The 13534-nt window shown below is 35.2% G+C and overlaps 1 protein-coding gene across 3 annotated transcripts in view; it reads left to right on the top strand.

The window, feature by feature from the left end:
• WT1 (WT1 transcription factor) overlaps window positions 1-13534 on the top strand; it is a 58631-nt gene that overhangs the window by 34069 nt on the left and 11028 nt on the right. For all 3 annotated transcript variants that reach the window (XM_014074424.2, XM_014074425.2, XM_014074426.2), the window contains one exon: window positions 13128-13230. In XM_014074424.2, the coding sequence (XP_013929899.1) occupies window positions 13128-13230 (103 nt within the window). The remainder of the gene's footprint in view (window positions 1-13127; window positions 13231-13534) is intronic.

The raw sequence follows: 13534 nt of genomic DNA on the forward strand, positions 1-13534 counted from the left end.
CATGAAAAGTTGACTACCTATTCACATCTGTTTCATTGATCTCTTATGCCACTTTGTATGAAATATTCTTTGTATCATGATTTAGCTTGGTAGCTTGAAAAACTAGATGTTTTTCTAGGCATGGGAATCAGGAATTTAGTTGTACTCCCTGAGGAGTTGTCAATTTATTTTTGATTGGGTTTTATCTATCTGCACTAAATGTTTTTGCATTATTGTTGGTCATTTTGCATTCACTTTTTGTGTGTTGTTGCTCTAGTGAGGTGGGGGACCATATAAATCAAATGAATGAATGAATGAATCTCCCACTTCTTCATAGTAGGATGAGCCACATAAAAGAAGCACATAATAATAACAGTTTATTTAAATGAAAGACTGATGTCTATTTTATTTCATGCTAAATGATGGCTTTTTTGCAATATATTTGTGGAATGATACTCAGATATTTTCCTTGAGTACAGCTGTTCAGTTATCACCTTATCAGCACAATCGGAAAATTGGCTTATATTTATTTAATTTATATGCTGCCCCAGTGTGTTATGACTCTAGGTAGCTTACAAATGAAACAGTAAAGCAAAAAACTGAAATCAGTAATGACACTATTAAAAAGGAAGAGCCAGAAAAAAAAAAACCATTTCAAAAGACAAGAGCATTACCCACAATGCCTTGGGCAGAGGGGTCATTTGCCTGCACTATGGCTATTCACTTGCTTGTTTCCTTCCATTTTTTTTTTAATTTGGACTTGGGAAACTATAATGAAAAACTATAATTCAAAGTTAGTATCCTAACTGTAGCACATATTCACTGACTGATCAAGTTCTGGACTATACCTAGTTCAAAGGTTGATCACCTTGAAACACTTTTCTTAGCTGTTTTAAGAGTCAGCACATCCCTAATCCAGCAACTATTTTTTTTTTTAGAAATGAAGGGAAAATAGATATGCTATCCTAAGTATAGTTGTAACAGCAGCATCTTAGAGCCTTAACAGGCAGGGAGGGTAAAATCATGTGAAATTTCATGTGAAAAGTCTAAATTATAGAACCTTAACTTAGTCCTTAATTCTGGTTTGGGTTAAAAACTGAGCTTTCAGGCAGAGATGGTATTCAGCTTGTTCTCTCCGGTTCGGGTGAACTGGTAGCAGTGGCTGCGGGAGGCTCTGCCTACCCATCCCGACATAATGCACGAGCACTGCACATGTGCAGAAGGTCACATTTGCGCTCACATTTGTGAACTGGTAGGGAAGGTAAGTGAATCTTACTGCTAGTTCCACGGCTGTCCAGGTCCATCAGTTTAGAATACATCTGGAGGCAAAATTCTCATTTTTCTAAAGCTTTGGGGAAATTCTTCCCACTTCCCTCCGGCAACTAACTGATACAGAAATAGGGGAGGTGGGAAATAGAAGTTGAAGGGTGTCCAAAGGTTTTTATCTAATCTGGAAAGGTGTTAATAGCTCAGTGGGTTTACCCCCTTTTTGGAACAGTCATGATGCTGCAGCTGATACCCTCTACATCCTTCCCAATTTTTGTGTTAATCTTCCTCTAAGCTCTTTATTCTCTTTATACCATTCCTTTTAAAACATTGAATTCTCACCACTCATGTTTTTGGCATATACTTTCCCATTCCCTCCCATTTTCATCAGCTTCCTCCCTAAAGGACTTTGATCTCTCTCACATCCCTTCTATAGGGAGTGGACTTCAGACAAATCATTATTTGTCCAGAAATGTTTCCTGTTACCTTGGAAGCAGGAAGTTCTTTTTGAGGAAGCTGCATGATAGTTGAAATATTTGAGGACAGTATGTGGGAGCTGTTCTGCATAGGATTCTTTCTTCTTTTATGAAGTTTGGTCCAAACTTGAAGGTCATTGCAAATATAATTGTCAGCAGAAAGACAATACAATTTTATTTTGGGCAGTGTATTGATATGGAGCAGATTTTTTTGTTTTGAAATATTTTATTTTTATTTTAAAAAGTTAAAATACAAAACTTCAAAAATATTTCAAAATGTTATGGAGCAGAATTTTTTTTATTTAAAAATGGGCAATTCCAAAAGGAAGTTTAATGATAATAAATGCATATTGGCAAATATATTGTAGAAATGATCACTTTTTAAAAAAATACTCTGGTTCATATTAGTAATATTTTTATGGCAATGTTTTGTTCACATTTTTTAGTATTTATCTTCAGTAAGAGAAATCTTCCCAGTTATAAAAGTGTTTAGCAAGTTACATGCCTCAACATCACGAGCATGAGCTAACTGTTAGTAAAAAAAATATGGAAACCCACCACTGATGCCATCCCATCCCATTCTGTAATTTGGAATTCTAAATTAGTTCAACATTAATTGGTAAAGTTACTATGTTGAAAATATCAGTTGAAGAGAAGAAAGATCAACATTGTAATTTATGAAATCATAAACATTCATATGGACCAAGATTCCAGTCCCAAGAGTTAGGCTTCCTCCTACTGAATTCAATAGCACTGCCTGTTGTCTCTTTCCACTACCTCTGCATTAAATGGCATGGTATTAGTTTGCTTCTTCTGATAGTGCTTGGTTGATTTGTTGATATTCTTTTCAAGGATAGAGAAATTGCTTTAGAATAAACAAATATGCAATAATTGTTAGACATCCTTTAAAAATAAAATAGAAATAGAAAACGTGGGTGAAAAGAAAACTTACTTCCATGGTTAGTTGTCTCCAAGCAAACAAGCAAGCAATGAGAAAAATCACTCATTCTCAACTTTCAGATGTTTGACTACAATTTCAGATATTTTGGAAACATAAGCAACATTGAGCTAAGCCATGATATGAAAGTATACTCTTTGTAAGTATTCTTCTGAAAGAAGGAATATTGATTTATTTCCTCATTACAAGTTAGTACTCCCTGTAATCAACTGGACTTCTAGCAGCTCAAAACAGATGTAACTCCAGAGTAAAATAGATGATAAATAAAACACTAAAATAAAATAGCAGTAAGAAACATAGATTATCATCATCATTAATGAATCATCATCACCAACCAATGGGATGGAATGGGGTGGAGTGGAATGGAGTAGAATAGAATAGAATAGAATAGAATAGAATAGAATAGAATAGAATAGAATAGAACAGAACAGAACAGAACAGAACAGAATAGGAAGGGATCTTGGAGGTCTTCTAGTTTAGCCTCCTGCTCAAGCAGAAGAATCTATATCATTTCAAACAAGTGACTGTCTAGTCTCTTCTGAAAAACCTCCAATGATGGTGTGGCCATGATTTCTGAAGGCAAGCTGTTCCACTGCTTAATTGTTTTCACTGTTAGGAAGTTTCTCCTTAATTCCAGATTGCTTTTCTCTTTGATTAGTTTCCAACCATTGTTTTTTGTCCTGCTCTCTGGTATTTGGACAATAATTTTACCCCCTCTTCTTTGTGGCAGTCCATCAAATACTGGACTACTGCTATCAGACATAATTCTTCTTTTCTTTAGGTTTAGAATTGCTATAGGTATTCTGAAACAATTTGATTTAACAGCTTTTGGAAAGCCAGCAATGGGAGTGGTGTGTGTGTGTGTGTGTGTGTGTGTGTGTGTGTGTGTGTGTGTGTGTGTGGTGGCAGTCTGATGTAATTTAAGAGACAGGGCAGAGGGGCGGCCATTGAAAAGAAATGCCTGCAAGCCTTAGCCTTTATGTTGCAGTAGTGAGGGATTATAGACAGTCTATCCTGAATCAGACCATTCAATTCCAGCAGAAAAAGGTTGATTTTTTGCCAACTCATATAGGGATTAATAAATAAAAGCATGGCCTCTCAATTATATCCAGAGCCAATAGAAGCCCAGTGTAGGGCCTGAAGTACCAGTGTATCTTGCTAATGGTAACAAATGCTAGTCAACAATAGACTATTCAGACTGGTATTCAGAAACAGTTTCATTTAGAGCATATTATAATATTGTAAACATATATGATAAAGATATAAATGACTGTTGTGATTAACATAATTGTAATAAATAATGAGTGTGACTTGTTCCCAATTTAACTTAAAGACTTTTATGAAGTCATCCAATTGCAGCTTATTTGGGAAATCATTGTTAAGCCAACTATGCATTTGGGCAATGTACATATCTAGTTATCTATTGTTTATATAATTAAGTTTTGATGGGGAAAGAAGTGAAGACGTGGTTGGCTGTTGGCTGTTTCACAATGAACAATTTGCTGGGAACTATGCAAGTCAAATTCTCTTTGTGCTAGATGTTGGCAAGTCTTTTGATACCCTTCATTCAATGTTTTTTGAGTTGTGACCGTGCCACTGGCATTTTCAGGGGGTCAAAATCTGCAAAATGATAAGTGGAACCATTTTGCTGTGCCACTTTCAATCATGGCTTTGATAATAACACTGCATTGCACTTCCCTCCCTCCTCCCTCTGAGCAAATCCATGGATAATATAATGCTGCTGTTCATATATTCTTGCTATCTCTTACAGAGCACATGCACTATGAGGATTTGATTCAGTATCCTTTTAGAACAATTAAATAGGAAGAAAATACTGATAGTTACATATAATCCCTGTATTAGTTCTGCAGGGTACTTAACATTTTTACATTAAAGGATGATTTTTTTTCAAACATCTGTGTCTCTTGCATTAAATAAAAGAATTTAAATGTAATGGAGAAAATAAATGGTATTCCAGCATTTGTAAATGCTGACCATTCGTGATAATGACACCTGGTATGCCTGGATAGAAAAGGCAGAGAGAAGATTAAATCAAGATTAATTATCTTTGGAGAAAGAAATTTAAATATTTTGGCATATGTCAAGATTATAGAATCTGTGAAAAATCGGTGGTAGATATGACCTCATTGCCTGTAATATATGCCAAAATAGCTATCTATCCTCTCTGGTGAAGAGAGTTACATTATACAATGTCTTCAATTTCATTTGTCATGGTGATAAGCTAGTTTTCAAAGATATACATCTTTTAAAGGACATTGATGGACTGATTATCAAGGATTCCTGGGAATTTAGTGTTTCACATATTTGTCTTTATTGTTAAAGTAGTTTTTGAACATTGCCATCTTCTTTTATATTAAAATACATAGTTAATTTTTTTCTCTCCAGAAATTATCCTCTCCAGAATTGATATCTTTTTTTCTCATACATAATCTTCCCATGCATACATAAATCATATTTTAAAAGTCTTTCCCTACATAGTAGACATTTCGGTCTGCAAATGGCCTACAAAAAAAATGGATAGCCATCAGTTGGAAGCAGAAAATATAGTTTTCACTATCTTTTTGCTGCCATAATTTTTGCACTCTATATGCCTCACAAGCCTCTCATAGACCCAAAGGCATCTTTTCTCAGACATTGGTTTTAAAAATGAGCAGCAGTACAATTCTTATCAATTGTTAGGAAGGTGGATGGCCATTGGAACAATACAATTTGCAATGAAGAAATAAATACTTGTGATACATGATGGAGAACATCAGTTCTGTAAAATGCCAACTATTCTGGATGCAAAGTGATGTTTGCAGTTCTCATTTAAATCAGTTGCATGAAACCTCCCTTTTTTACAGAAATATGTGTACAAAACCTCATTATTTTTAATTTATTTAACATATTCTACTAACTATATTAAAAAAAAACTCTTTCAAAACAAAATATTTTTGGCTGGTGTCTTAAAATCTAATGGTAACTAAGCAACTTTCTCAGCAGTGGTCAAACAACTGAAAGCAATCTGTTATTCTCAGAGAAATTTCCCACCCATCGATGGTTATTCATTACATTTCCCACATATTAATCAACTTCTCCCTTCTGCTGCCCATCAAAAGAAACTAGGTATAATAAACATCCAGCCGTGAATACATATATACATATATATTTATTAATGAATTTCTATTCTTTATAAATGCATTTCTTAATTTTATGAATTTAAAAATATGATAAATTATGGTACTTTTAATAACAGTAAAGTTTTAAGCAAGCTATTCATAAAAATCTGGTGTAGTGCTTAAGACATTAGGCTAGAAAGCAGAAGACTCTGATTTCTGGTCTGCATTAGGGTTCACCAACAAATGCGCGCACGACAAAAGCGTGCCGTCAAAACTGCGGCGAGAAAGCGCGCCTTTAACAAACAACGTGAAAACAACGTAATAACTCTAAGCCTACCCTTAACTCTAACCCTAACCCTAACCCTAACCCTAACCCTAACCCTAACCCTAACCCTAACCCTAACCCTAACCCTAACCCTAACCCTAACCCTAACCCTAACCCTTACCTTAACCCTAATTGCGCTTTTGTGGGCGCGGTTTTGTCGGCGCACTGTTGTGGGCGCGATTTCGACGTTGCGGTTTTCTTGCCGTGGTTTTGTCGTGTGCGCATTTGTTGGGTCACGCTGCATTAGGCATGAAGCCAGCTGGGTGATCTTGGGCCAGACACTTTTTCTCAACCCTAAGGAGGAGGCAATGGGAAACTATTTCTGAAATATTACAAGAAAATGTAGGGGTTCATTCAGAGAGTGGGAAAAATATGATGTAGAAGGAGTATTTAGTAAGTTCTTTGGCTTGAGTTATTTATAAAAGTAATAAAGTCGAAATTAAAGTAAATGAATAAACAAATGAAGAAATGAACAAACTAATGAATGAATAAACGAACGAATGAATGTAGCAGAGTTGTGCTGGTAGAAGAGAGGAAAAACATGCCTTCCAGGGAACTTCATGTATTGTATTCTGTTCAAAACAATTATTCTTGGAACAGTTGGAAAGAATAAAAAAGTGAAATTGCTGCTCCATTAAGAAAATAGCAACTCAGCAGTCAAGATGAGATGGCCATAGGGCAATGACCAGCCAGATATGCCAGATGCTGTAGCCAGTCAGAGCTGGGTATGTTACAAAACTGGAAGGAATCAGTGAACTAACTGCTTGGAATGTCACAAGTTGATTCAAGATGGAGAATAGTACATTTGAAACAGAGTTTCAAAGCATAATATATTGCTCTCTGTAAGTTGTCTTTCTGCTTACATAGAAATTACAGTTGCTGAGTATTGTGATGAGTAAGTATCCTGCTAGAACCCAGGGTCACCAAAACCATCAGTAGGTAAAACAATGGAATATTCAATTTAATCACAAGTCTGAATATAATTTAAGTTGAATCAGGGCACAGCTGAAGAGCCGGTAAGCTTAAAAGTAACAAATGCTGCAATAACAACGGTTTGCACCCTTAGTTGCATGAAAAGAACTCTGCTCATACAGTAACCACCTTCACTGCCTCCCCCTTGTCCTTGGGGCCCTTCCTGTCCAGAACTGTCCATGAGGATTAATGAAGGAATGGAAGGAGGATGGAATGGTGATGTAGGTCTTCAACAGGAGAGGGCAACCTGTATCAGCAGAAATGCCACCTCTTCATACAAAACGCCTTGAGTTAACTTGATTTAATTTAATTCACACGCTTAAAACTACCAAAAAATAATGGATATTCTGTAAGAGCATCCTAACCATATGTATGTGTATGTGTATGTGTATGTGTATGTGTATGTGTATGTGTATGTGTATGTGTATGTGTATGTGTATGTGTATGTGTATGTGTATGTGTATGTGTATGTGTATGTGTATGTGTATGTGTATGTGTATGTGTATGTGTATGTGTATGTGTATGTATATGTATATGTATATGTATATATAAAGATGATGGATATTTTCAGTATTCCAATAAGAAATATCTTAAGTAAACTGATAACATTAAACTCCTTTTCATTTGTTTCTAAATGAAAATGGCATTTTTCCTGTTCCTCACATTTTTTGCCTTTTTCTATGTGCAAGCATGCCAATTTCTTCTTTAAAATGTTATAGCTTAATGTAGGGTCTGTTCTATGTAAACTCTTCCCACCCACCCCCAACTATTTTTAAAACATTCAAGTCTGATTATGATGAATTGTTCTGTATTCATATTTCATGCTGATGTTTGCTAACTTGTCACTGGGTTCTTCAGAAATGCTTAGTGTAGCTTTATTAACTTGGGAATGTAGGCTATGAATCACACCAAATTTGCCAGTTTAACAAAATAACAGTGGTGTAATGAAGTAATTGAAAGTTTCATACTTTTCAGATCAGAAATTAATCTTTTAAGGTTTTTTTTTTAAAAAGCACACTAAAGTGATTCTTCAGAGCTGCTCTGTTTTTCATCACACAATACATTCTGCTTTACCAGTCATATACACACTATATAACATTATGATTAATTAATAATTTTGATACCTTCTGCCTTGACTTGAAAGGTCTTTAAGGGATTTTCAGATAGCTAAATAGCCTTTATTTGACATTTTTCAGGTATTGTTTTTTTGTTTCCTTGTTGCATATTCATTGATTGCTAGGACATGAAATATATATATGTGTGTGTGTGTATGTATATATACATACACACACACACACAAACATACATGCATACATACATACATACATATATATATATATGTGTGTTTTATTTGTGCTGATAAATAAATAAATAATTTATTTATCAGCACAAATAAAAAATAAAAGACAAATATAACAAAGGCAACAGTAAAAAATTGGGTTTCTGTCATGATGGATTCTTGTGACGAGCCGATTGACAGAGAATGGAAGCAGTTAGCTTCCTCCCATAATTGGGGCATACCAGGGGTTGTGACTTTAAATATATATATTTGTGTGTCTGTGTGTGACTCCTTAATTGGGGCTCCCATAATTGGGGCTTACCGGGGGTTGTAACTCTAAATAGATACCTTTCACCCTGGCTTGGCTGATAAGGAGTCGAACTCTGTAGCTTAGTGGTTAACACATCTGTCTAAGATGCAATACAGCACAGGTTTGATTCCCAGTAAGGGTATGGCTAGCTGATGAGAGCTAAATAGCTTGAAATAGATCTATGCTAGTCTCCCTTTATTTATTTATCAGCACAAATACAACACAAATGTACAAAGGCAACAGTAAAAATATTGGGTTTCGTCGTGATGGACTCTTGTGACGAGCCGATTGACAGATAATGGAAGCAGTTAGCTTCCTCCCATAATTGGGGCTTACCGGGGGTTGTAACTCTAAATATATATAAATATAAACATATAAATATATATAAACATACCCCTGGTATGTTGTGACTTATATATGTATAACAAATATATATATTTGTTTGTTTTCATAGATTTTCACGGGTGTAGGTATGCTGGTCTTGTTGTACTAGGGTCTTTTCCCATGTAAGATTGAGATTATCTTGGCAATGTTTCAGTGAGGTCTCACTCGCCATCTTCAGGTTGTGTTTTGGGCTTAAAACATGGTTAGAGCTGCCGTCTTTCTATAAATCTTGGTTTGTGTGTGTGGAGTGCAGGCTTTAAGCCCAAAACCCAGCCTGAAGATGGCGAGTGAGACCTCGACGAAACGTTGCCAAGATAGTCTCAATCTTACATGGGAAAGACCCAAATACAACAAAACCAGCATACCTAAACCCGTGAAAATCTACGAAAACAAACAAACACACACGCGCACACACAAACACACACACACAATTTTCTTTCTCTCTCCTTCCTTCCTTCCTTCCTTCTGTCTTTCCGTCTTTCTCCTTTTCAAAAACTTGATGCTAAATATCAGAACTGGGAGCATGTTATGTTAGCATTATAAAACTAAATTGTCTGGGATTTAATCAGTTTCTTTTTATGAGCCTTTAACCATGACTCACACATATTTGAATGTACGAGCTGTTTAAATTGGTGATGCCTCTAAAAAGTTTATTTAAAATGGAACACTTAGACTGGTTTAGTGCAAATTATTAATTATTACTTTCACAAAGAGGCACTGTTCACTGTTGTTAATTTTCAATCAAGAGTTTGGATCTGGAAATTATTAAATCAACTGATATGTCTAAGACAAATTCAACTCCATAAATCTTATCCAGTTCTGTTTATCTGGAATAGACATCAGTGGTGGATTCTTTCTACCTTGTGAAGGATTATAAGGTCCCCATGTCATTGCTCTGCCCCTCATCCATGCAAGATTTAGACAGTTGTCTGGCTAATATTAAAGATAAAGATAATGGATAAATATGTCCATTCTATTCCCTATAATAGAACTGATTTTAAACATGCTGTAGATAAAAATGTAAAAATAAAATGGTTCTACTTTGTCATTCATGACTGTAAACAATATAATTTGGGGTATATAGTTTAATGCTTTGACAAAATGTAAGGTTTTTCAGTTTAAATTATGGAAAAGTCACATAGTTCCTAGTTAAGGAGGAGCTCTGTGTGACAAAAACCATACACAGAACCAACTTAACAAAGTTGGCTGAATAAAAGTTTAAGTCTTCATCTAGTTCTGTAATTTTAACACTATGCCATCCTAAGAGGCTGCAACCCAAATGGAGTCAAACCCCATTTGAACCCAAAATGCCGATCTCATTTTGGGGTAAATAATTCTTATGCTGGGCATACACATATATAAGCCCATTTGCAAATAAGCCAAACCCAATATTTAAGGTATATTTTTGGCACTTAACGTTCTTGGCTTATCTGTGATTATATAAGGTAAATCATATGAAATTGAAAAGAGATTTTGACTTTAAGTTGAACTAAAAAGTGTACCTCATCTATTTCCAATTCAATGTCATAGAAGAAAAATAAAAGACATATAGGTTAGGAAGTCAATTCCTGAGGGTATGACCATGCCAATAGTATACTAAGTGGTATTCAGGCTCTGATGGAATTCCTAAAAGTGCTTTTCAAAAGGCAACTGGATTTTCTTGCTTCTTTTCTTGAGAACATTTTGCTTCTCATCCCAAAAGCTTCTTCAGTTCTCTGAGCTTCTTCAGCTTCTTCAGTTCACTTCTCATTCACAAAGCTTGAAAAACGTTTTACTTGAAATATTCTCAAAACAAAGAAACAAACAGCCCAATAAGGTCAATTTTGAAAACACCTTTGGGACAACCATGATCTGGATGATTAAGAATCTCCATAGACTCTTAGATGGAAGGTAAATGGCTTGGCATAGGGAAGTTAAGGCATAATGTTTTGCCTTGGGAATTATTACAAGAGAACTATTTTACCATCTCATACAAAAAACAAGCTTGCCCAAGGGACTTCAATATTGCAGGATTCTATGGGATTTCAATATTCTATTCAATATCAATATCCAAGGATATTGAAACACTACTAAAAGGTAAAGGTTCCCCTCACACATATATGCTAGTCCTTCCCGACTCTAGGGGGCAGTGCTCATCTCTAAGCGAAAAAGCCATCGCTGTCCGAAGACGTCGCCATGATAATGTGGCCTGACTAAATGCCTAAGCAACACAGAACCGTTACCTTCCCACCAAAGGTGGTTTCTATTTCTCTATTTGCATTTTTGTATGCTTTAGAACTGCTAGGTTGGCAGAAGCTGGGACAAGTAACGAGAGCTCACTCCATTATGTGACGCTAGGGATTCGAACCGCTGAACTTAGCCATTTAGTGACTTAGCCACTGAGCCACCGCATCCCTTATGAAACACTACTACATGTGTTATTTTACTATGGCATCCACAGGGATATCCACAACATTTACATTTTATCCTTGTTTCCTCTATGAAGAAAACAGATGACTTTCATATGAGTATACTTTTCCCCCCAGACTTCAAATCCCCTCTAATCCAAATTGTAGCAAAATACTAAGCAGCAGCAGGAATGAAAATGAAGCATTAATGCAAAGTGTCCCATAGTTACAAATCTGTTCATCTGTTATCCATCTTGATGCCCTCCAATGTTTTGTTTTATTTTATCATCTGCATTGATGTTTAATATTTCTGGACCTGGGCCATCATAAATTGTTATAATGATCATGATTATTTGAAATTTGGGGAGCATTGCAGAACACATATTAATAATGTTAAAAAGGTTTCTAGCCTTTGGGATTTAAAACATCAAAAGTAAAATAAAATAGTTTGGTGTAAGTTGTTGCGTCGCTGGAAGGAAAAGAGATCATTGATTTCTACAGGGAATATTTTCCCCTTTGGCTAAAGGTTAAACCTCAATGCATCTTCTAAGCTGATGTATGAATAAAATAGTTAGGACACTGATTTGTAATCCTATCCTGTGACTACAACTTCTGCTTGTCTTGTAAAGGTCATCATTTTTTCTGTACTATCTGCTTATATCTGAGTCATGAGGTGCTGACAAAAAACTACTGCACTTAATGTGAAACCTGAGGCATTTTGCTAATTCCAAAGATATTCGTAATTACCAACTTGGCATTTAACTGATAAATAACTTGCACCTATGCAGCATTACTTTTTGTGCCTCTACGATTTTTCTCTATTATTTTTTTAAAAAAATGTTTCAGTATTCAATTGTTAAAATATAGATTACCGATGTCATATTTTCTTGGAAAAAATAAAGGACAAACCTGAAAAGTGGGCAAGGCTGGAAGAGGTTCATAAAGATTAAAAAGTAATAATTGTTTGTATCTATAAATTTGCTTAATGAAGGAAAATTAAAAAAACAAAACAAAAACTAACTTTATAAAACCACACATTGTAATAAAAATATCAAAAGACAATTCAATGTCCACGTTTTTCATATGAATGTGAAAAATGGTGCATTAAGTGTATTTATACAATACAAGTAAAATGACCAAAATAAAAGTGGGTTTTTGAAAAACGAATAAAACTGAAGGACAGCTTTCTGAAATAAAGAACTGTGTTAAGCGTGGAAAATCAGGAAATCCAAGCAGTTCAAATGAACATAAAGGTTTATTGCAAGCTTAAGTGTTCTACAAGAATTTGAACTACTAATGGTCAAATTGATGGTGATAGATAAGAGTCAATGGAATCTAAGGTAGGTGAGACTTGTGAACACAAAGGACTCAAGACTGATGATGCATTTGACCCCACCCTTGGGCTCAGCCGGCTCATCACCCACAGATCATACTTTGTAATAAAGGACATATGATCATTGTAAGTAAAGGTGACCAAATTTATCTTCTTTCTTTGCAACCCTAGTTTTTGCCAAAATCAGGGTATCTTTCTGCATAGGAAGTTTGAACTTTAAAGCTGCTGAAATGTTTTGAAACCGTTTTAGCATAAATGAAGAAATATTGCAAACATTTTTCTTATGAGATTTATAATGAAGCGCTTAACTTCCAACATTTGACCTCTTTTTATTTTCAGCCATGGAACAGGATATGAAAGTGATAATCACGCAGCCCCAATGTTATACAGTTGTGGGGCACAGTACAGAATACATACCCATGGAGTTTTTAGAGGAATTCAAGTGAGTATATTAAGGAAAGTATATAATTTTGGACTGATTACCTAGCTGCTTTCAAATACCAAGGAAACACTATATTTTCTTTTTATTAGACTATAGTTTTCACTATATAATAACTAAATGGAAAATGTTTAAGTTATCTATTGCTGACAAATTCTAATTTGCCCCCTTTTGCTGAGAAATCTTCCAGATATATTGAGTTACAACTCCCATGATTGCCAAGCCACATTGGATAAAAATCATGGTGGGACATTTATGGGTGTTGTTGTAGTCCAATACTTGGAGGGCTTTTCTGCAAGCAGAAAAT

This window comes from Thamnophis sirtalis, unplaced genomic scaffold (genome assembly GCF_051295495.1).
Source record: "Thamnophis sirtalis isolate CommonGarterSnake01/CBP01778 unplaced genomic scaffold, rThaSir2_p1.2 scaffold_1, whole genome shotgun sequence".
NCBI classification, from domain to species: Eukaryota; Metazoa; Chordata; class Lepidosauria; order Squamata; family Natricidae; genus Thamnophis; species Thamnophis sirtalis.